Source organism: Macaca mulatta, chromosome 2 (genome assembly GCF_049350105.2).
Source record: "Macaca mulatta isolate MMU2019108-1 chromosome 2, T2T-MMU8v2.0, whole genome shotgun sequence".
NCBI lineage: Eukaryota > Metazoa > Chordata > Mammalia > Primates > Cercopithecidae > Macaca > Macaca mulatta.
Genome location: NC_133407.1, coordinates 149883964 through 149906182, shown reverse-complemented (window position 1 = coordinate 149906182; position 22219 = coordinate 149883964). Strand labels below are relative to the sequence as shown.

The 22219-nt window shown below is 47.2% G+C and overlaps 1 protein-coding gene across 12 annotated transcripts in view; it reads right to left on the bottom strand.

Annotated features, from left to right (window-relative positions):
* Positions 1-6516: 6516 nt before the first annotated feature.
* The window catches only part of SLC6A1 (solute carrier family 6 member 1), a 45285-nt gene continuing 29582 nt past the window's right edge, over positions 6517-22219 (bottom strand). For 8 of the 12 annotated variants that reach the window (XM_077990155.1, XM_077990160.1, XM_077990157.1 and 5 more), the window contains 9 exon segments: positions 19339-19473; positions 19046-19149; positions 18563-18687; positions 17128-17240; positions 16624-16755; positions 14451-14553; positions 11967-12067; positions 11017-11184; positions 6517-8896 (listed from right to left, as the gene is read on the bottom strand). In XM_077990155.1, coding sequence (XP_077846281.1) covers positions 8792-8896; positions 11017-11184; positions 11967-12067; positions 14451-14553; positions 16624-16755; positions 17128-17240; positions 18563-18687; positions 19046-19149; positions 19339-19473 — 1086 coding nt within the window. In that variant the 3' untranslated portion in view covers positions 6517-8791. 12 annotated transcript variants of the gene reach the window in all.

The following is a 22219-nucleotide window of genomic DNA, read 5'->3' as shown; positions in this document are numbered from 1 at the left end:
CCTGGCATGGTCCTTGTAAATTCAGTCTGTGTATTTTACCCTGAAGCCCCCTGCAGGCCCAGGAGGTCAGTGCAGGCCCTTGCCTCCAGAGGGGTTGGCAGAAGATGTGGGGCTAATTTCTGAAGCTAAAATTACCTTTGCAAAAATTGTAGTAGTAAGGGAAATCGAACATACCTGACTTTATCTTGCTTCTACCAGGCTAGTTTGCTTTTGCTCATTCTTGTGCGGAGGCCATAGTAGCCCCTTCCTGGAGCTGTTCCCTTCTTTGTTTGAAAATTGCAATCGTATTTGTAAAGACAAACAAAAGGTAACAAGGTTAGAATTATGCTAGAGGCCTACAACTTTGCTAAAGAATAGATTGAACTATAACCATCCATTGCTTATTTAGTTTGCTTTTCTATAAGTTGCTTACTGCCCCAGAGTCACATAACCGGAGGTTGCAATATTTGTAACTTCCCCAACTGCTCCTATAGATAACTTCACTATTGTGAAACGTAAAGGACTGGTATTTGAGATATTTTTCGGATTTAGCATTCCAGGAGATCAAGAGATGCCACATGATCTGAAATCGCCTCCCAGGAACTGACTCAGCTGCTCAAAGACAGTTTAGAGACCCCTGTGATTTCTGTCCCCAGCCAATCAATTGTTTCAGTTTCCCAGCCCTCTGCCTGCCCAAGTGCCCTTAAAAATGCTAGCTTCTGAATTTTTGGGGAGACAGATTTGAAAAACATCTCCCATCCTTCTGTTTAGTTACCTTGTGATAATTAAACCCTTTCTCTACTGCAACACTGCTGTCTCAATGTTCTGGCTTTTTCTTGCAGTGGGCAAGAAGAACCCCTTTGGGCTGTGGCAAGACTCCAGCAGGAAAGGGGCAGAAGCCCCCCATATTGATGCCATGGGCTTTTCCTGATCCGTCTCTTGCCTTAACTCTGCCTGGTCTTAGATCTTTGCCTTATACCTTGTGCCATGTTTGTGACCATGGAGGCCACTATGCTATAGTGGAAGGATCTGGGCTCAGGTGTCCAGTCCCATGACTTTGAGCTGTGTGGCTTTGTGAGAAAAAGTTGCTTTCCCTCTCTGAGCCTGAGGATATTCATCTATAAATGTGGGTTAGTCCTTTCTGTGCTGCTATCAAGGAATATTTGAGACCGGGTAATTTATAAAGAAAAGAGGTTTATTTGGCTCACAGTTCTGCAGGCTGTACAGGAAGCATAGTGCCAGCATCTTCTCAGCTTCTGATGAGGCCTCAGGAAGCTTTTACTCATGGTGGAAGGGAAGGGGAGTGAGTATGTCATGAGAGAGGGAGTGAGAGAGATGCCAGGCTCTTTTAAACAACCAGCTCTTGTGCAAACTCATTACTGTGGGGAGGACACCCAGCCATTCATGAAACATCTGCCCCCACGACCCAAACACCTCCCACTAGGCCCCACCTCCAACATTTGGGATCACATTTCAACATGAGATTTGGAGGAGATGAACATGCACACCATATCAAAATGCCAATAATTACCTGCAGTGTTCTTTAGGTTTGTGATGAGGAGTAAACAGTATTCTATGAGAAAGTGCCAGGCACACAGAAGGCATTCAGGAAATAAGGATATCTTTTCCTTGCCTCTGCATTCCTGTAATTTGGAGAACTGCTGCGGGGAGTACAGTAGGCTAGTGGCCCCAGTTGCAGTGCCTTTGGGATGTCCCACAGTGTTGAGCCAAGTTTACACTCTCCCTGGCAGCACTGACTGTGTAGTGGAGTTAATAGGGCCTGGGCATTTCTTCAATGTGGAACTCTTCAAAGGACAGCCTTTGCACTGGGGCACCCTGGTGGGCTGGCTGAGACTGTCCCAGTGCTGCACTGTGGTCTATGACTCTTCCCACCCATGCCTCCTTCCTTCTCCTGCTGTCCAGTCATCAATGTGATCAAATGTCTTCCTGCCTGGCCCTGCCCTTTCTCCCCTGTGTCATTTAAGGGTGCTTACCCCAATAGCTAGAAGAAAAGATCTGAAATGTTCCCAACACAAATAAATGATAAACATTTGAGGCGATCGACATCCTAAATGCCCTGATTTGATCATTATACATTGTATGTGTGTATCAGAATATCACACGTACCCTATAAATATATGCAATTATTATACATGAATAAAAAATTTTAAGGTGTTTACCCACAGGTCCCTTTTGCTGCTACATTTGTCTTGGCATCTGTTTCCTGGTGGACCTGAACTGACACCAACCTCGAGTAAACCACCACGACATTCTCTTTGACAGTATCAGGTGAAACACCAGTAAACACATCACTGGAACCCTTGATTTCTCCTTTGCCTGTGTTAGGATATTGTTAGAGTTGTCTGTCATGGTGGGTCTCCTCTCCCATGTCCCATTAGCATTTTTTGGTAAAAAAAATTTTCCTCCAAAAGCAAAATAAAGTCCTTAATCGTACATGCATTATAATGAGATGCCTTGTCAGTAAATTGTCCTCCTCCATATTGATAAGCCCATGTGACTTTGTATGTTTTGTTTTGTTTTGTTTTGTTTTTTTAGAGATAGGGTCTCCTTCTGTTGCCCAGGCTGGCATGCAATGGTGCAATCACAGCTCACCGCAACCTTGAACTCCTGGGTTCAAGCTATCCTCCTGCCTCAGCTTCCTGAATAGCTAGCACTACAGGCATGTACTATCATGGCTGGCTAACTTTTTAAATTTTTTCTGTAATGATGGGTCCTTGCTATGTTGCCTAGGCTGGTCTTGAGCTCCTGGTCTTAACAGCCCTCCTGCTTTGGCCTCCCAAAGTGCTGTGATTATAGACATGTGCCACTGTGCCTAGCCATGACTTTGTGTATTTAAAAATATAGTTTATTATGTATTTCCTATTATAAAAATAATACTCATGTCTGACACAGACAGAAGTGCTGGATGTCAGAGTGCAGGCACGGTGGGAGCCAGTGTGCACAAAAATGAAGATGGAAAAGGGACTTGAGTGTTATGGCTGGAGCACTGACATGAGGGGTCACCCACACCCCATGGGGTGGTCCCAAGAGAGAAGTGAGAAAAATCTTGTGGGGTGGTTGGTACAGAGCCTCAGACTTAGTAGGGCCTGAATGAATGGTTGTTATCATTATCACTATTGCCATGACTGCCACTACTTCAACACCTGCCTTCTCTGAGCTGTCCTGACAGTGGCTCAGTGAGCCTTTAAGGTGTCCCAGGGAAGGTTCCACGAGGATCATAAAAAGGATGGTTTGTGAGGACAGAGAGAGGAGTAAGCAGCTGATGCTATTGTGTGGTCACAGAAAGTCATCAGAATGGCCCGATCTGACTGTTTCCTATGTACCAGGCCCTGTTATAAACACCTGACACTTACTAAGCCATGAATCCTCAGCCCTCAGTGGAAGATGCAATTACTCTCACATTTCCACCCAAGAGAGGGGCTACACCAACACAGGGTTGGAAAAGGGGATGGCCAAAAACATTTTCCCAGCCTTTGGCTCAAACTCTAAAAGGTTTGGAAGTAGAGAAGCCAGGACTAGAAAACACAAAGACTTCCTTGGGAGAAGAGATATCTATCTATCTATCTATCTATCTATCTATCTATCTATCTATCTAACTATGTATCTATCTATATCAATCTACACACATACATGTGCATATGCATATATCTATACATATAGATATACATACACATGTACATATGCATATACATGTACATATACATACACATATATCTATCCATATACATCCTGTGATTTATTTTCAACATACATAAGATAGTGTTAATATTCTCAATATATTAAAAATAAGTCTTCCAAACAAATAAGACACATACAAAAACAGGATGCTGGCTGGGCACAGTTGCCCATGCCTATAATCCCAGCACTTTGTGAGGCGAAGGAGGGAGGATGGCTTGAGGCCAGGAGTTTGAAATCAGCCTGGTCAACACAGTGAGACTCTGTCTCTACAAAAGAAAAATTAAAAAATTAGCTGGACGTGGTGTCTCATGCCTGTGGTCCCAGCTACTGGGGAGGCCAAGGCAGGAGGACGGCTTGAGCCCAGGAGTTCGAGGCTGCAGTGAGCTGTGATTGTGCCACTGCACTCCGACCTGGGTGACAGAGTGAGAGCCCGTCTCTAAAGAACAACAAGATGCTTATGAGCTATAAATTCACAAAATAAATACAAAAGGCCAGAAAGGACATGAAAAAAGTCCAGCATCAGTAAAATTCAAAGAAATATAGGCTCAACTATTAAGATATCTTTAGCTGTGAAATTGAAAAAGATTTTAAAAAAATAATAAGACCTAATTTTGGAAAAGGTCTGGGGAAATTGTCACTACCATATACTTCTGAGGGGAATAAAATGTGGTCACCACTTTCCCTGAGGACAGTTTGGCACCAGGTATGAACAACCTTAAAAATGCACAGACTGCTTAACTCAGCGATTTCACTGCTGGGAGTTTATTAGAAAGAAATAGAGATGTGTGCAAAACTTGAGCTTCAAAACTGTGAGCCATTTTCATGATCTGTATTAGTTGGATCAAAGGTCGTGGTCACCTAACCCGGAAAATGTTTACTCCTCAAGGCAACCTTTTGTTTTAAAGAAAGAGAAATACAAAGTCTGCAGTCAAACATTTTGTAAGACATAGACCCTACCTGAGGTCCTGAACCTGTGAGGGTCCCTGGAAAAGTCAATGGGACATCCAGGACCTTTTTTTTTTTTTTTTCCATATTATAGAGCCCAGAGGAAATCACATAATTACAAACCATCCGGGTAAGCTGAGGACCCCAAATGCCACATTTCTTTGCTTTTGCCTGGAATGATATCAGCTTAGTGCTGTCACCCTGGTTACCTCATGCTAATCAGGAGCTCTAATTAGCAGCCACATCTGATTAATAAAAAGGGGGGAAACAGCTTAATGATTAAGCGACAGTTTGGTAGACAAAATCCTTCAAAACATGGGGCTCTGGGTAGGGGACAGACCCCGATTAAAGAGGTTCTTCTAAGGGAACATTTTAGGAACCATTGCTGTAATAACATCACTATTTTTTTTAAAGTGCTCAGTTTGGGCTAGGCACCATGCTATGTTCTTTCCTTGTTTTAACTCATTTCACTTTAACAACAATTTTGTGAGGAAACTGGGGCACAAAGAGATTTAAGCAACGTGTTCAGAGTTGCTGAGAGAGTGAATGGCAGAGCCGGAACTCACATGGAGAGCTGTCTGACCCCAAAGCCAGTGCCCGCGATGGCTGTTCCATCGCCATTCCTTGCCCATCCATCCATTCTGCCATCCAGCCATTCATTCATTCATTCATTCATTCATTCATTCATTCATTCATGTATTTGCTGAGCTTCTACTGTGTGTCAGGCACTGTTCTGGGCCTCTAGGACACAGTAGTGAATTAACAAAAGTCCCCATCTTCCCAGAGCTTCCTTTATTTTTATTTTATTTATTTATTTTTTTGAGACAGAGTCTTCTCTGTCACCCAGGCTGGAATGCAGTGGCACGATCTCGGCTCACTGCAACCTCTGCCTCTTGGGTTTACTCGATTCTCCTGCTTCAGCCCCCGAGTAGCTAGGATTATAGGCACCCACCACCATGCCCAGCTAATTTTTGTATATTTAGTAGAGATGGGGTTTTGCCCTGTCGGCCAAGCTGGTCTCAAACTCCTGACCTCAAGTGATCTACCCACCTCGGCCTCCCAAAGTGTGCTGGGATTACAGGCGTGAGCCACTGTGCCCGCCCCAAGAGCTTCCTTTATAGTGGGGAGAGATAGAGATTAAATTAGTAAGCATGCAAATGCTGAGAATAATAAAAATAAAGCAGGGTGAGGGAGCAGAGAGAGATGAAGGAGCATGTTATTTTGGCTAGGGTGGTCAGGGAAGGCCTCTGTGAGGAGGTGACAATTGAGCAGAGACCTGAAGGAAAGGAAGGAACCAGTGGTGAGGACAGCCGGGGAAGAACAGACCAGGTAGAGAAACCTCAGACTCTTATTTTCCAACTGCCCTACAGTGAGTGGTCTAAGGTCCGTTCCTGTAATAAAGCCCTGATTCCATCATATCCAGTGGCTCCACTTCCCAGGCTGAGCCTTGACTGACAGAGAGTTAGTGAAGATAAATGTGGCGACGTGTTAACAACTGGCAAATCTGGGTGAAGCGCAGATGTGTCCGCGGAACTATTCTTACAACTCATCTGTAGAATTCACATTTTTCTAAATACACTTTAGAAAGATAACAATGTTGAGGAAGGAATCAGTGAGTGAATGAATGAGTGCCGTTGTTCACTACATGTGCTCCTGTTCTCCTGCAGTTTTAGATCTTTATTTAGTTGACCCCATGCACAGCGAAAGCACCTCCCTCGTGGAGCACACAATCATTTTCTATGACTCTAAGACTCTGGGGAAGTCCAGTTCTGTTTTGTTGGGTTTTGAGCCCCAGTCTCTCTCTGCTAGGGAAAAATAGTTCTGTATATATGTGGTGGTGTTCTGATGAAACAGGATATTGTGCCCCCACCCCAAAGAATTGAAGGTCTGATGTTGTATATCATAGAACCTTTATTATTTATCCTCTAAATTCTTAGAAACTTACATAACGCCCGTGCTCTAGTTATGACACCATTTATAGACATTTAAAATGCATCTTCATTTATAAATATTTTACATTTGGTCCATAGAACAGATAATTTTACTAAATAATACTGTATTTTTTAAAACAGGCTCTGTATATACTTTGAATATGTATATATTACATATATTTTTTATATAGAGATAGATTTACTTGGTGTTCTGAGAATAAATCCTTATTGCAAAAAAAGCATATATGATAATACAATATTTCCCCCGCCCCGGGCAAATACTAAAAAAAGTTACACATATTCACAGTTCTCACAGTAATTGTACGACACTTAATATTGTGCTCTATAAGATAGGTTTGGATGGAAATCAGTTAGGGGATTTCTTGCCAAACATCTCACTTAGAATTGCTTACAAACATTAAATACACTGCATTTGTCTCAGAGAGACTTGGTCTCAGTTTCACACTGAAGAACAAAGAGAAAGTTGGAAGTCTTCCTGCCCTTACTCTAAAGGAATTCACACACAGATGGAGAAGTAGAACCATGAGACACAGTGATGGGTTCCTGTCATTCTAAACCCTATCATTTAATAATACGTATGCATTCTGATCATGGATTCACCAGCTGGCACTGGGGATGCCTTGGCAATGAGACTAATTTACAGATGACCTCAGGAAAAGGCTTCAGATTTCCTACACAATATCAAATGAGACCTACGTGCCACAAGTGAGGATGAATGTGCATGTTGTGCGTTCATATGTGTACACATATTTTTTTTTTCTCTACAATAATGTGCTTAATATTCTGAGGGTAATATCTTATTGCAAGAACTGGTATGCTGGTCACTTTCAGATGAGAATGACAAGAGATTAAAAACCCCACAGTCACAGTTATTTACCATAGTTATTAAGGATTAGTCATAAAACACGGCTTGTGAGCTAACTAGCTAAGGAGCTACGGGGCACGATGTATGATTTGCTACGTGGGAACCCATCTTCCTGGCAAATGAGACACGCGGAGCTACTGGAGCTTGCAAGAAACTGTCTTCGCTTGAAGTGCCGCCGCCACCACGGAGCCCAGTTCCAGAAAGGAACAAATCATACTTTCCAATGAAGCATTTTGAATCTCGGAAGCACATTGCGGGGGATCCTCTGGATTAACACTAGCTCCTCAGTTAGTGGGCTGGGTGGGTTTTAGTGGCAGTGAGGAGACTCCCGCTGAGGAATTTCAAGGAAGGTGAGGTGGCAGCAGCTTGGGGTGGGTGGCAGTGAGGGTGGTAGTTTAAGAAGGAGACCGAAAGATAACTGTGGATCCGTCTTGACTGTCGGACAGATCCTTCACCTTGATTTCCCCTACAACTGTTTTGTACTCTGTGAAATTGGGCAGCTTAAGAGAAACCGGAGCTCCAGTATAGGAAGTTTCCCCAGTAGGACCTGAGGCCCCTGGAATGGCGATAAAAAGAGATCAATTGTGCTTGTGGCAGTTTTCCAGCAAGCAGGGCTTGTCTGGATGGATTGCACTGGGCCAGGTCCAATCAGAATGGCCCGGCGGGGAGGGGACAGGGACATCGGGCTGCAGAACGCTCATTCATTCGGGCCGCGGGGACAAGGACACTCCACAGACTGCAGGAGAAGCGGCCCTGGGAATATCGACGGACGCCCCTTGGGTTTTTTTTTTTTTTTTTGTCCAGCTGCCTTGGGAAGGAGAAAACCAAAACACGAAAGCCAGAGCTCCGCTGACTTCTGGTACTTAAGAGCAAGCGTTCCCGGGAAGTCCCCATTGTACAAAATGCCCTTTTCCTGTGCATGGAGCAGCGTTCAGAGGGAAAGTAACTCCTGCAAAGTCCGAGATAACAGTCATGGGTTTCGGCAGTAAGAGAACAGTCAGGAACAGGTTTAAAAGCCAGGAGCACATGTGGCCTCGCTGCATCACGCTCCCTCGCGGGATAAAAATGATCTACCGCGGCGGTTACCAAGGCCGATCGTGGGACGCTGATGAAGCCTGGATTAAAAAGGTCACCAGCCCGCCGGGTGCCGGAAGCCACCGGGTATCCTTGCCCACGGCAGGGCCCACCTAGGGGTCTAACTGTCCTCCCACCTCCCCTTTCTGCGTGGTGATGGTGTCTGGACTCGCCACTCGAGGTAGGTTGAGATGGAAGGTATCCTCAGACATCAAGTGGGGGTCGCACTCAGCCAGGTCGGGGGGTGAGAGTGTCGGGTCGGCGAGCGGCCCCCACCCTAGATGTAGGCCTCCTTGCTGGTGGAGCTGCCGGCCTGGGGCTGCTCGGGACCATTCTCTGGGCGAACGATGTCTTCGCTGGGTTGGACCATGACTTGGATGCGCTGTGGGTACCGGGGAGGAAGGCATGAGGCTCTCTGGGGAAAATCCCAGACTGGGATGACAGGGAACCTGCCGCTTCCCTCTCCTGCCCTCTCTTCAAGTGCATCTTGTCTGCTCTGCCTCCAAACTACACCCAAACTCCAGCCACATCCCCACATCCTGCACCCCTGCCACAGCCCCTCTCACTTGGGTTACTGCAAAAACTCCCAGTCAGCCCTCAGCTTCCACTCTTGCCTTCATTCCGTCCTCTCAGCAGCGGGAGAGTTCTGTGAAAACCGGACTCAGATCACGCCCCTGTACTCCTCAGGACCCACCGAAGGCTCCCATTTCCCCAAGAGGCAGCGCCAAAGTCCTCCAAGGCCCTACATGACCTGGCTCCTGCCACCTCCCAGTCCTCAGGGTCCTCTCCTCTTCCTCACGCATCCACAACCCATCTGCATGGGACTCCCCGACGCCCCGCAAACACAGCAGGCATGCTCCCGCCCCAGGGCGTTTGCACAGGCCCTGCCCTCTCTCTGGCACAGCCTTCCTCTCAGACAGCGGCAGCTCGCTCTCTGCCTCCCTAGGTCTTGGCTCAAATGTTTCGCCTTCTCAGTGAGGCCTCACCCGGCACTCCCTAAACCCCCTACCTATTTGATTTTTCTCTATAGTGCTCCTCCCCACCTCATATGCTTTTATTTTGTTAGTTGCTTATCTTCCTCTACCAGAATGGGAGCTCCAGGTGGCTGCAATTACTGCTTATCTTGTTCATGGCTGTGTCCCCCGCACTGACAGTAGTGTCTGGCACATCATCAGGGTTCCATCCATGTATGCTGAGTGGACGGATCCCCCACTGCCTTTGCCATCCTGCCCTGTCAGCTCACACCCTGGCCTCAGGTATGTCTTGGCCCTTCCTACCGCTGGGCCTTTGCACAAGCTGTGCTCTTTTCTGCAAGGGCATCCCCTTAACCTCTTGCCACGCTAAGACCCAGCTGCTATTTGAGGCTCTTCAGTGGATCATGGAAAAGGAAAGCTTTGGAACTGCATTGGGAAGAAAGGGCTGAAAGCCCTGGCTCTGCTCACAGCTTCCCGAACTGGGAACCTGCTTACTCAACCCCTGTGGTTCCTCAGTTTCTTCATCTGAGGTTGGAGGAGGATGACCCAGTAACTCCACGGCGGCACATAACCTGCAGCCCAGCTTCCCCGTGCCTCGGACCTGAGAGGGCTTCCCCTGGGTCCGGCAGGTGCATTTCCCAGGGAACTACAGTAGACAGCCACTTATCCAGGGCCTTCTGGGGCGGCCCTCACGCTCTGACTCTCCACTTCTCCCAGTGGCATCTTTTCAGCCTGCACACACCTCATCAATGTCTCTTTGTGTGGCACCTCCAGCACTTCTTTGCTTCCCTCAAGAATTCAGTGCAGTTTAACAAAGTGCAGGCATGGACAGAGAACCCTACGTGATGGTGAGGCCCCTGCTGCGGGCAGCAGGTCTTTTGTGCTTTGTCTTTCCTTGCGGGTAAGACCACATGTTCTCTATATCAATCCTACAAATGAGATCTAGAGTGAGCCCTGAGCAAATGTGATCCCACCCTCCATCTGTTCCAAGCCCTTCATGACATCCCATTGCCGCCAGGATAAAGTCCAAAGTTCTTGTCCTGGTTTTCAAAGCCCTACATGATCTGGCTGGACCTGCTTACATCCCAGCCTCATCTCTTGTCATGCCCTCTCTTCACACCCCTTTCCACTTTACCCTCCAGCCACACTGATCTCCCTTCATTTCACCCAATGCAGTTTATACCCCTGGACCTTAGCACATGCTTTCCAACCTCTCCTCCCCTCCCTCTTCTAGGAACATTCTTTCTGCTTCTACTTTTAAGTTTGGTTTATCCCCAGGCCTCTCCTTTGTTATCCCCTCTTCTGGGAAGCCTTCTTTAATCCTCCTTAACCCAGGTAGGGCTAAGGGAGGGCTATTTGCTCCAACCCCCTTGGCTTTCCCTAATCTCAGTGTCTCTAATACTCTACTGTCATTGGCTATTGACTTGTCTGTCTCCCCAGCTGGACTGTGAGCTCCACAAGGGGTGGGGCTGTGCCTGGCACAGTGGGAGAAGGGCTCTGGCAATTTGAAGGGTGGGGAAGGGCTTACCTGCTTCAGGGAGCCCTTTAAGGTGAGGAACATGTAGGCCATGTACCCGGGGATGAGGACCATGGAAGACAGAGCCATCAGCCAGCCCACGCCCTGGCCCCACTTGGGGAAAACATAGTTTCCCATGGTGAGAGGCGTCATCTGCACAGCACTGAAAATGAACACGCCCTGGAAACGGGGTAGGGGAGGGGAGGGGAGGAGTCAGTCACCCAGGATGGACCACCCTGAAGCCAGCAGGCTGACTGCCCTCCACCCTTACCGCAAGGCTGACCCTTACAGAGGCCCAAGGTCTTAGGAGTCCTGCACTCAGCGCCACTGCTAGCACTTAAGGTGCCTTTGTGCATAATAGAAAAAGACACCCTCTCAGGGAAGATCAGCAGGAAAAGGCAACCCCTCTAGGGAGACTAATTAGAAAAGGGAATCCCTTCCTCCAAGTTCCCCGGCTTCAAAAGCAGAGCAAGGGTGAGGTATCAGCTCCCAGTGTGCGGTTGGCGGGGTCCCCTTACGTGGTACACAACATATGCAGTGGCTCTGCCCCCACCTCAAGAACCTCGGGTGGCCCCTTCCAGGCCTGCCCCTGCTTCAGCTCCTGCTTGTGGGGATGAGGGACCCTGAGAAGGAGAGTCTCCAAGTGCCAAGAGCTTGGCCTTGGTTCGAATCCCAGCGCTGACTAGCTGGGTGATACTGGTTAGGTGAGCCCCAGATCCTGCAGCGGTAAAGTGGGACAATAATATCTCTTTTCTGAGGTTTGTGGAGGATGATATAATGTGTCTTGTACTGTACAGGGTGCAGAATAGATGCCCAACAAATGGTAGAGAGAAGTATTATTAAGGAACAGGGTTTCTGGGGGCCTCTTCCACCTGTCTCTGCCTCTAGAGGTTTCTCCCTGGACCTGAGTCCTCCCAGGGCTTGGTCTAGCCCTGATAGGGCTACTCAGGCCTTGTTCTTACCGCCACAATGATTGGTGTGAAGAAAGACCAGCAGAGTTTCCACCAGATGCAGGGCCTGGATCCAACCATCTCTTGGATATTGTCATAGAATCGGTTGACACCTGTGACATTGGGAGCAGAAGGGATGGATGAGCTGTGGGTGCTTCAGAGTCAAAGCCTGGTTCTACCACCTTCTCACAGTGTGACCATGGGCAAGTCACCTAACCTCTCTGAGTCTCAGTTTCCTTGTCTGTACCATGGGGGTAATGCTCTGGGGGTCCTCGTTACCAGGTATTTTTCAATAGCCCAATTCTCACAGCAAGTGGGTTGTGTAGGTGAGCAAGTCACTTTAACGTGAAGATATCTACCAACAAAAGGAGACTGACAAGATGATCCCCCCCAACCCTTGCCACTCTCAATGTCCCCCCCACTCAACATCTATCCCACCCATTCCTTCAAAGGCTTTCCTGGGCAGGGGCTGTTTTTCCCTGATGGTCAGATGCTGTAAGAAACTGGCAGTCTGCTGGACGCGGTGGTTCATGCCTGTAATCCCAGCACTTTGGGAGGCCGAGGCGGGAGGATCACCTGAAGTCAGGAGTTTGAGACCAGCCTGGCCAACATGGTGAAACTCCGTCTCTACTAAAAAATACAAAAATTAGCCAGGTGTGGTGGCAGGCGCCTGTAATCCCAGCTACTCAGGAGGCTGAGGCAGGAGAATCGCTTGAACCTGGGAGGCGGAGGTTGCAGTGAGCCAAGATTGTGCCATTACACTCCAGCCTGGGAGACAAGAGCGAGACTTCATCTCAAAAATAAAATAAAATAAAATAAATAAAAGAAAAAGAAATTGGCAATCAATTGCAAAGAAGAACTGCAAATCTCATGAAAAAGAAAAACCCCAAACCCCAAATTGGTGTCTTGAAGTTCACCAGAGTGGCTTTGGGCACTGCTCAAATTACAAGCAGAGTCACTGACCAGTGAGGATCTGACCATATTAGAACAGTTAGACAGAGAAGGTGTTCTTGGGAGTGTAAATTAGTGCAACCTCTATGTAAACCAGTACAGAGATTTCTCAAAGAACCAGAAATAGAACGACCATTTGATCTAGCAATCCCACTACTGTCTATCTACCCAAAGGAAAAGAAATTATTATATCAAAAAGATAACTGTACTCGTGTTTATTCATAATAGCAAAGACATGGAATCAACCTAAGTGTCCATCAGTGGATGGCTGGATAAAGGAAGTATGGTATACATACACAATGGAATACTATTCAGCCATAAAATAGAATGAAGTCATGCCTTTTGCAGCAACGTGGGTGGAACTGGAGGCCAACATCTTAAGCAAAACAACTCAGAAACAGAATGTCAAATACTGCATGTTCTCACTTAAAGGTGGGAGCTAAACACTGGGTACAGGTGGAATAATAGACACTGGAGACTCAGAAGGGTGGGAGAATGGGAGCTAGGGTAGATGATGAGAAATTACTTAGTGGGTAGAACGTACAGCTGGGTGTGGTGGCTCATGCCTGCAATCCCGGCACTTTGGGAGGCCGAGGTGGGCAGATCATGAGGTCAGGAGATCGAGACCATCCTGGCTAACACAGTGAAACCCCATCTCTACTAAAAATACAAAAAATTAGCTGGGCATGGTGGTGGGCGCCTGTAGTCCCAGATACTTGGGGAGGCTGAGGTAGAGGAATTGCTTGAATCAGGCAGGCGGAGGTTGCAGTGAGCTGAGTTTGCGTCACTGCACTCCATTCTGGTGACAGAGCAAGACTCTGTCAAAAAAATAAATAAAATAAAATAAATAAAAATAAAAATAAAAATAATGTACATTATGTGGTGATGGGTACACTAAAAGCTCAGACTTTACTACTACACAAGATATCCAGGTAACAAAATTGCACCCATATCCCTTAAATTTATACATATAGAACAAACATAAAAAAGAAGGGACAATGACAAGAGGGATGAGGTGGTAGATATTGCAAAGGGGACACAAAATATCATGTTTCTTTAAACATTTGCTCTGATGGGACGATCAAAGGTGCAGGAAAGGATGTCTTCATTTTTTACTGTCATGCAGTTGGCTCAAGAAACTTAGGCCACAAAATAAATAAAATCGATGTTTCTTTTGTTATTTGTTTTAAGATAGTGCATACTTTTAATTACAGCCTAGTTTTTGTTAAATATATAACTTTAAAACTTTAAAAAATAGTTTTGGTTTCCCTTTTCTGGATAAAATCTCCAAAAACCCTTTTTATTCCAAAATTTATGAAGAAATGTTGGCACCTATTTTAAATGAATTCATTTAACTGCTCTTATATCTTCTAAACATGGGGGACTCCTGGACTAACCTAATTTAATTGTAATATGAAGAATAAATAAATACATAAATGTAGGGAGAAGACCTGGGGTTCAAATTGCACTTGTTGAATGATGACTGAAGAAAGGAATGAACAGATGAATGAGTGAATGAATAAGGGAGGAGGGGCTGATACTCACCATAAAACCAGGAAATAGAGACACATTCAAAGAACACGAGGAACAGCAGGCTCATGCCACTGGCAGAGTAGTAATCAAAGAGTTTGAAGACGTAAATGCCCCCCTGCAAGAGGAAAAGAGGTGAGAACAGGTGCATTGCCCCCGGTGCCCACTGCATCCAGTTCACAGATGACATGGACTCTGGAGGCTGATGGGGCTGGGACTAGGCTGCACTGCAGCAAGAAGTCTTCAGGGTAGATTAGATGAAGCACTGAGGGCTTTGTGACCATGAGAGGTTGTGGACATTGACAGTCTGGGGATTGGGAAGGAAATGTCCAGGTGGTAGAGGAAAATGCCAATTTCTGGTAAGGTTGGAGGGCAGAAAGAGGAGTTGGTCACCAGCGCCATCTTTTTACAGTGTAAATCAGTCATGTCTCTCCCCTGCTTAAAACCTTTCATGACTTAAAGGAGATAATAATATAACACATAAATAAGCAGAGAGAGAGAGATCTAATCCAATCCTATGCCATCCAATCTCATCCCATCCCATCCCATCCCATCCAATCCAAATGTCTTGGCCTGCAAGGTCCGCATGGGCTGGTTCTTCGTCTCCCACCCATTGCCTCACTCCCTCTGCCTCCGCCACACTGGCTTCCCCCGCCACCTGCCCCGTCCCTCAAATGCCTCAGGGCTTTTGCACCTACTCTGCTCTCTTTCCCCAGATCTTCGTCTGGTTGGCTCTTTCTTATCATTTAAGTCTCAGCCCAACTGTCGCTTTCTTGGAAAGAGAGACCTCCCTTGACTACCTTGTCTGAGGGAGCGCCCCTCCTGTCCCACTGGTCATTGTCTATTCTGCTATCCTCTTCTCCAGGGCACTTGACACTCTCCGAAATCATCTAATTTGTCTGTCAGTCTTATCCACCAAAACGTAAGCTCCAAGACGGCAGACACGGTAGTATCTGTCACATTAATTGCCGAATTTCCAGGGTCATGCCAGGCCCATAGCAGGTGTTCGACAACTATGAATGAAGGGATGAATGAATACTAACTCTGGAGCAGAACTACATTTGGATCTGGGGGGTGATTTGTGGATTATAAAAATCAGACCCACAGCGCTAAACTCATGTTGCTAGAGTCATTTATATTTATTGTACAATTCACCAGCTATGCGAGCATTTCTCATTCATGTCAATACAAAAGAAAAATGGGAACGAAAGAAAGCTTTGGGCAGTGTCAACTTCAAAGGTCCATCTCCAATTTGACTTTCTGGCTAATTTCTGTGGACCTTTCTTGTTTCTTCCTTTTCTTTCTTTCTCTCTTTTTCTTTCTTCTTTCTCTTTTTCTTTCTTTCTTTCTTTCTTTCTTTCTTTCTTTCTTTCTTTCTTTTCTTTCCTTCTTTCTTTTTCTTTCTTTCTATTTTTTCTTTCTTTTCTTTTTTCTTTCTTTCTTTCTTTCTTTTCTTTCTGTCTTTCTTTCTTTCTTTTTCTTTCTTGCTTGCTTGCTTTCTCTCTCTCTCTTTTCTCTCTTTCTTTTCTTTCTTCTTTCTTTCTTTTATTTTGAGACAGAGTTTTTCGCTCTTGTTGCCCAGGCTGGAGTGCAATGGTGTGATCTCAGCTCACTGCAACCTCTGCCTCCCGGGTTCAAGTGATTCTCCTACCTCAGCCTCCTGAGTAGCTGGGGTTACAAGCACCTGCCCCAAAGCCCGACTAATTTTTGTATTATTTATTTATTTATTTATTTATTTATTTATTTATTTTTAGTAGAGATGGGTTTTCACCACATTGGCCAAGCTGGTCTCAAAATCCTGACCTCAGGTGATCCGCCCACCTCGGCCTCCCAAAGTGTTGGGATTACAGGCATGAGCCACCACGCCCGGCCTTCTGTGGGCCTTTCAAAGCTCAATTCCTACATCCTCTTCTCCAGGAAGCAGTCCCTGGTGCCCCCAGTCCGGTTAGGTGCTTCATTCTCTAGCTCTGTCCTGTATGTCCTAGCTCAATGTTTGTGTTTCCCACCAGCCTGGGAGCCCCTGGAGGGCAGGGACCCCATCTGACTCACTGTTATGTGCCCAGAGCTTGGCACAGAGATGATGCTCAATGAAGGCAGGAAAGGTGGGATACAACAGAGGAGGGGAAAGGAGGCCCTGGGTGTGGCCCTGGGCAGTGCTGGGGGAGTGCCAGGTGCTTACTGAGCTTACCTGAGTGATGTTAGAGAGGCCGATCAGGTAGGAGATGATGCAGACGGCAGCAATGAAGAGCTCTCTGCGGTTGCGGAGGAGCCTGGGGTACTCATCCACCAGGGCTGTGATGAAGCCCTCCACAGTGCAGAACTTCAGGTGGGAACAGAGGTCAGCCACCTACAGCAGTCCCAGCCCCAATCCACCCAAAGCCTGACCTTCTAAGGAAGGACGGGAGGCCTAGCAGCACTGAGCCAGCAGAGCCCAGGGTTCAGCCTGATTCTGCCTATGACTCACTTTGTGACCTCAGGAGAGTCCCTTCCCTCTGAGCATCAGTTTCCCCTTCTGGAAAATGGAGAAGGTGGCTGAGCTGTTCCCTGAAGTTTCATGCAGTGGAACATTCTAGGGACCTGGAATTTCTGGTCATCTTCTTGGCAGCCTAAGAGTGGCTTCCTCTCCCTGCTTACTCAGGGACTGAGGAGTCTGGGGGTGGAGAAGCTCCTGGGTTGCAGAGGGCGCCCTCACCTGGCTGTCAATGCCCAGCATCAGCAGCATAGAGAAGAAGAGGATGGCCCAGAGTGGGGAGATAGGCAGCTGGGTCACCGCCTCTGGGTATGCCAGGAACGCCAGCCCAGGGCCTGAACAGAGAAGGGCAAAAGACAAGAAAAATAAAAAGTACTCAGCACCTACAGCCTTTCCAGCGCATTGCCCATTTTCTAAGCCTTATTTCATTTCATCTTCAGAGTAACCTTTCAAGTGAGTGTTTTCAGCCCCTTTTTCCAGATGCAGAAAGAGGGTGGGGGATGAGGGGCCACAGTAATTGTGCCCAGAGACAAGAGGACCAGTGAGGAGCTGTGGCCATCATCTGGAAGGGGGACAGCATGGCCTGGCCAGTGGTGGGGATAGTGCAGGTGCAGAGAGGCAACCAGATAGAGATGTGGGGGGCGGAGGGGCAGATCCTGGTATGGGCTGGCTTGCAGGGTGAGGGTGAGGGAAGAGTCCAGGATGATGCTGAGTTCTCCACCCTGGGCACTGGATGGTGAGACCCTTCTGTGATGGGGAGTATAGCGGAGGAGAAGGCTTTGGAGCCTTGTTTGGCATGTGTTGCGTTTGAGTATTTGGTGCAGGTGTCTAAGAGATCAGGAAATCTTGGAATGAGAAGGAAAGAGATTGTAACCTCCCTGGGTCTGGCTCTGGATGGGGGTGGTGGAATGGCTGGGGAGTTGCAGAGAAATGAGATGGCGGTTGCCCTTGAAGGGGAGATTAGAACCAGAGCAGAGAATGCTCCTTTCACGGGACCAGCCCACTTCTTCAAGGGACCAGTTGTGTGGCCTCCATGAGCCTCAGGGGCCTCTGCCCTGCACACAGCGAGTTCCTCCCATTGGCTGCTTGCCTGGCTGTGCAGAGAAGGGCTGTCTGGGGTTTTCCTTGGGCTCTGTGGCACTGATGACTGTGTGGTGAGCAGACTTGGCATGGCCCACTTGGTGAGAACATCTTTGGAGCTGAGACAAAAGCATGGATTTGGGGGTCTTTGTAGTATGGTGATGAACATATCTGAATTGAGCCAAAGTTTATACCCCCAAGGCAAGAGTGGATCTTCTCCCCAAAATGTCCAGGTTTGTGCTGGATGTGCCAGTATAGCCAAGAGACTAAGAGCCCAGGCTTGGGAGTCAGCCAGACCTGGGCTCCAACTCCAGATCTGCCACTTTCCAGCTCCATGCCCTTAGGAGGTGAGTCTCAGTTTCTCATCTATGAAATGGGCTAACAGTAGCATGTATCGCAAAGTGTTGAGAAGAATCACGGGTACAGTCCATGTAAAATGCTCAGTGCATTGCCTGGCACATAGGGAGTACTCAAGGCCAGTGAGCCACAGTGGTGGTGTTAATGGTGATGATGGCAAAGGCCAGCGTGGTTAGTGCCCCCACACCAGGAGCCCGGCCCCACACAATGTTGCACTGACCTGAGGCCGCCACGTCAGCAATGGACCTCTTGGTGACATGGGCCATGAAGCCCACAATGGAGAAGATGACGAATCCTGCGAACATGCTGGTGCATGAATTGATGCAGCAGACGATGATGGAGTCCCTGGAGAGAGGGAGGAGTGGGGTCAGGAGGGTGGGACTGGCAGACAGTGTAGCTGCTGGCTGTGGTTATGAAGGGGTGGCCCGGAGGAGGGAGCTGGGAACGGGGCTACACTTTGGGCCCCAGAAGCACAGGCCCTAAGAGCAAGCTAGGGGAGGGCAGAGCCAGAGGATCGGGGTCAGGAAAAGGGGACAACAGGAAAGTCTGTGTCTCCAGAAGGAGTGACACAAAGGACTGGCTCAGGGAGAGGTTAAGCTGAGAGTGCAAAGTGGCCAAAGAGGGCCCTAACACATGAGTGTGGGGTGCAGACTCGAGGGGCTCGGCCAGGAATGAAGGGGCTCCCACAGCTGTCCTCTCCAACCTGTAGACATTGTTGTGGAAAGAGTTGTAGCTCCCAAGAGCGATCAGGGACCCCAGGCCCAGCCCGTATGAGAAGAATATCTGGGTCGCCGCATCCAGCCACACCTGTAGGCAGAATTATCAAAGACCGTCAATAGTAATCACCATAGCCATGGCTCACCAGGGCCTTTTCCGTATGCCCACCGGCTCTCCCTGGCAACAAACCCGGTCTACAGTGAGGGTCAGAAAGATGTAAAAGCTTGTCTCAAAGCTGCTAAGTGATGGCTCAGAATCCAGGCCGGGAGGAGCACTCACCTCAGAGTCGGACAGCTTGCGGAAGTTGGGTGTGATGTAGAAGAGGATGCCCTCCTTGGCTCCGGGCAGCGTCACTCCGCGGAAGAACAGGATGATCAGCATGATGTAGGGGTATGTGGCTGAGAAGTAGACCACCTGGGAGGAAAGTGGGTGACAGGTGACGCCTCCTCCTGTACACCCTTGCTTCCTCCTCCCCCATTTCCCCTACATCCATATCTGTTGTGGCTCTGGGCTTGATTCCAGTTCTTCCACCTCCAGGAAGCCTTCCCAGATCCTTGCTCTCCTTGGCCACTTTTCTGAAGCTCCTCCTTGGAGTCTGAGCCAACCAGCTCACATTTGGTTTTTCCCTTCCCCTGTTTTGTCCTATTTTTTGACTTCTAAATTATCCAAGTAATGCATGTGGTGACAGGAAAACTTTTAAATTACATATGCACACACACACATAAAATGAAAGTTCCCTTCACCAGCACCTAGAATGTAAGTTATGTGGGGGAGCAAGGCTTGCATTGTTCACATCCCCATACCTAGAACAGTCCACCGTATATAGTAGACACTCAATAATTGTCTGGCAAACACATAAATGCATGGATGTTCCTACTTTAATGCTCTTCTGAAACTCTCGTTTGCAGATGTAATTACATTTTCTTACAAAATGAGGTTCAAATTAGGTACTTGCCTTTCCATGTAACATGTTTAGAATTAAAAAACAAAACACAATACATACAGGTTTGTTTCTCATTTTGTTTACTAAACATTGTTTTATTGCCTCATGAACAATTTGACATTTTAATTACACAAAACAGTCCCTCAGAAGGTCCTACCATTCTCTTTTTAAGTTTCCCCACTGTTACGCGTTTAGGTTACCTCCAATTTTATGTGACTCTAAATAATACCACATTAAATACCCCTGTATCTTCAGCTACAAAATTATTATACCACTCTTGGGAAAAATTTCTAGAGATGGAGTTACTGAGTTAAAAGGAATAAATTCATCACAGGCTTTTGATCCATATTACCTTGTTACCTTGTTGCCTTCAAGAAATGGAACTTCACCTGGTATTACAGAGAGTGTCTTCCTGTCACAAGACGAGCACTGGGTATCATCATTTAAACAATTATTTTTTGTCAAATTGATCATCATTGTCTAAAATTGCATTTCTTTGCTCACTAGTGTGGAAGAGCAATGTTCAAGTTCGATGACCTTTGTATCTGAGAGTCTAATGTGAGCCTGTTTCCCGGTCAGCATGGACAATTCACCAGCTTAGCTTCACCTCCATGACTTGACCCTGAGATTCTGCAGGATTAAGGAAGGCAGCCACAATCCAAGAGAAAACCCATTGTACTTGGAGCTAGGAAAAGGGAATTCAAACGCATCTGTGTCACCCACGAGTTGTGTAACTTAGGGCCAATGTCGTATTTTCTCTTAGCTTCACTTTCTCTTGTCTGGAAACAGGCACAGTCACACCCACTGCTCAGAAAGGTCAGTCACATGAGGACATACTGCAGGCTTATTATATGTCACCTCGGTCTCATACTTCCCCTGCCTTCTGTGTTCAGCGTGAAGCCAGGCACATAGTAGGTATTCAATAAATGCTTGTGGATGGATTGGTTGACATCCTCAATATATGCAGTGAGGGGGCCCTACTCTCTGTCCCCAAGAAGTGGCCAGTCTCTTAATGTAGCAGGAACTCTAATTACCACTCCAAAATGATTATAATTAATACTATGTGTAAGGCATATGCTAAGCATTCTACTCATCTCCCTTGGTCTTTGTGACAACCCTGTAAGGTACTGTTGTTGTGACCATTGAACAGATGAGGAGACTGAGGCTCAGAGAGGTGAATGGCTTGCTCAAGTGCACACAGCTAGAAGCTCAGGGACTGAGATTCAAACCCTTCCAAAGCCCATAAGCCCTATACTTTTCTGCCCTGAAAGTTAGACTGGGACACACTTGTGCCCTCCTCTGGCATCCTTAGTCCTAGGAATGGATCAGAGAGATTTTTGCACCAGCCTTGGATTTGAGAACCCAGTGGGTCCAGAAGTTCCCACCAGATGGAACTAGGGCCGCTTTTCATCAGCTCTGCGAAGTGTGGAATTTGTTAAAGTTCTGCTTGGTTCGTTTCTGCTACTGCTTCTAGAACCTTGCATCCACTTCTTGGGTAGTTCTGACCTTCCCGCCTCCCGGCTTATTCAGTACAAATCTCTTCTCTGCCCTTGACTTGCCATAAGATCTGAGACAACACACTTGCCCTCTGGGTTCCCTTCAGGTCAAGGCCAGTGAGAGGCTCTGCTATATTCTGTCCCCAAGCTCCTGGGGTAGGGCTTGAAAGGGAAAAGAGGTGGAGTAAGGCCAGTTTTCCACCTCCCCGGTGTCCCTGGGCTGGACATCCCAGCTTGGCGTTTGCTCTGCACTTGCTGATAATAAAAACAAGAGCAATAACAACCCCCCTTGCTAGGTGCTGAGTGCTTGACAAAATCACCATCTCATCTGATTATCATAATAAACCAACAGATAAGTATAATCATGAGCCGAGAAGGAACTCAGTTTCCTTCTCTGTAAAACGGGGCTCATGATTATACTTATCTGTGAGGCAAAATGACTTGCCTGAGCTCACAGCTAGTAAATGGTGAGGTTGGGATCTGAAATCATGCACTGCTTAACACAGAGCCTGAGTCTTCAACCATTAACCTATTCATCTCTGTTGTTCCTCAAGGGTCAGGATGTGAAGCTGTCATCTCTGGAGCTTCTGCGCCTAGCACAAGGCTTGGTGCAGAGCAGATGCTCTGGGAAAGTTTGTTCAACAGTCCAGGAGCAACATTTGTCCTCTGTTTTGAGTTGACTCTGTTGGGCCCAGTGGAATCCCATGGGACTCGCTGTGAG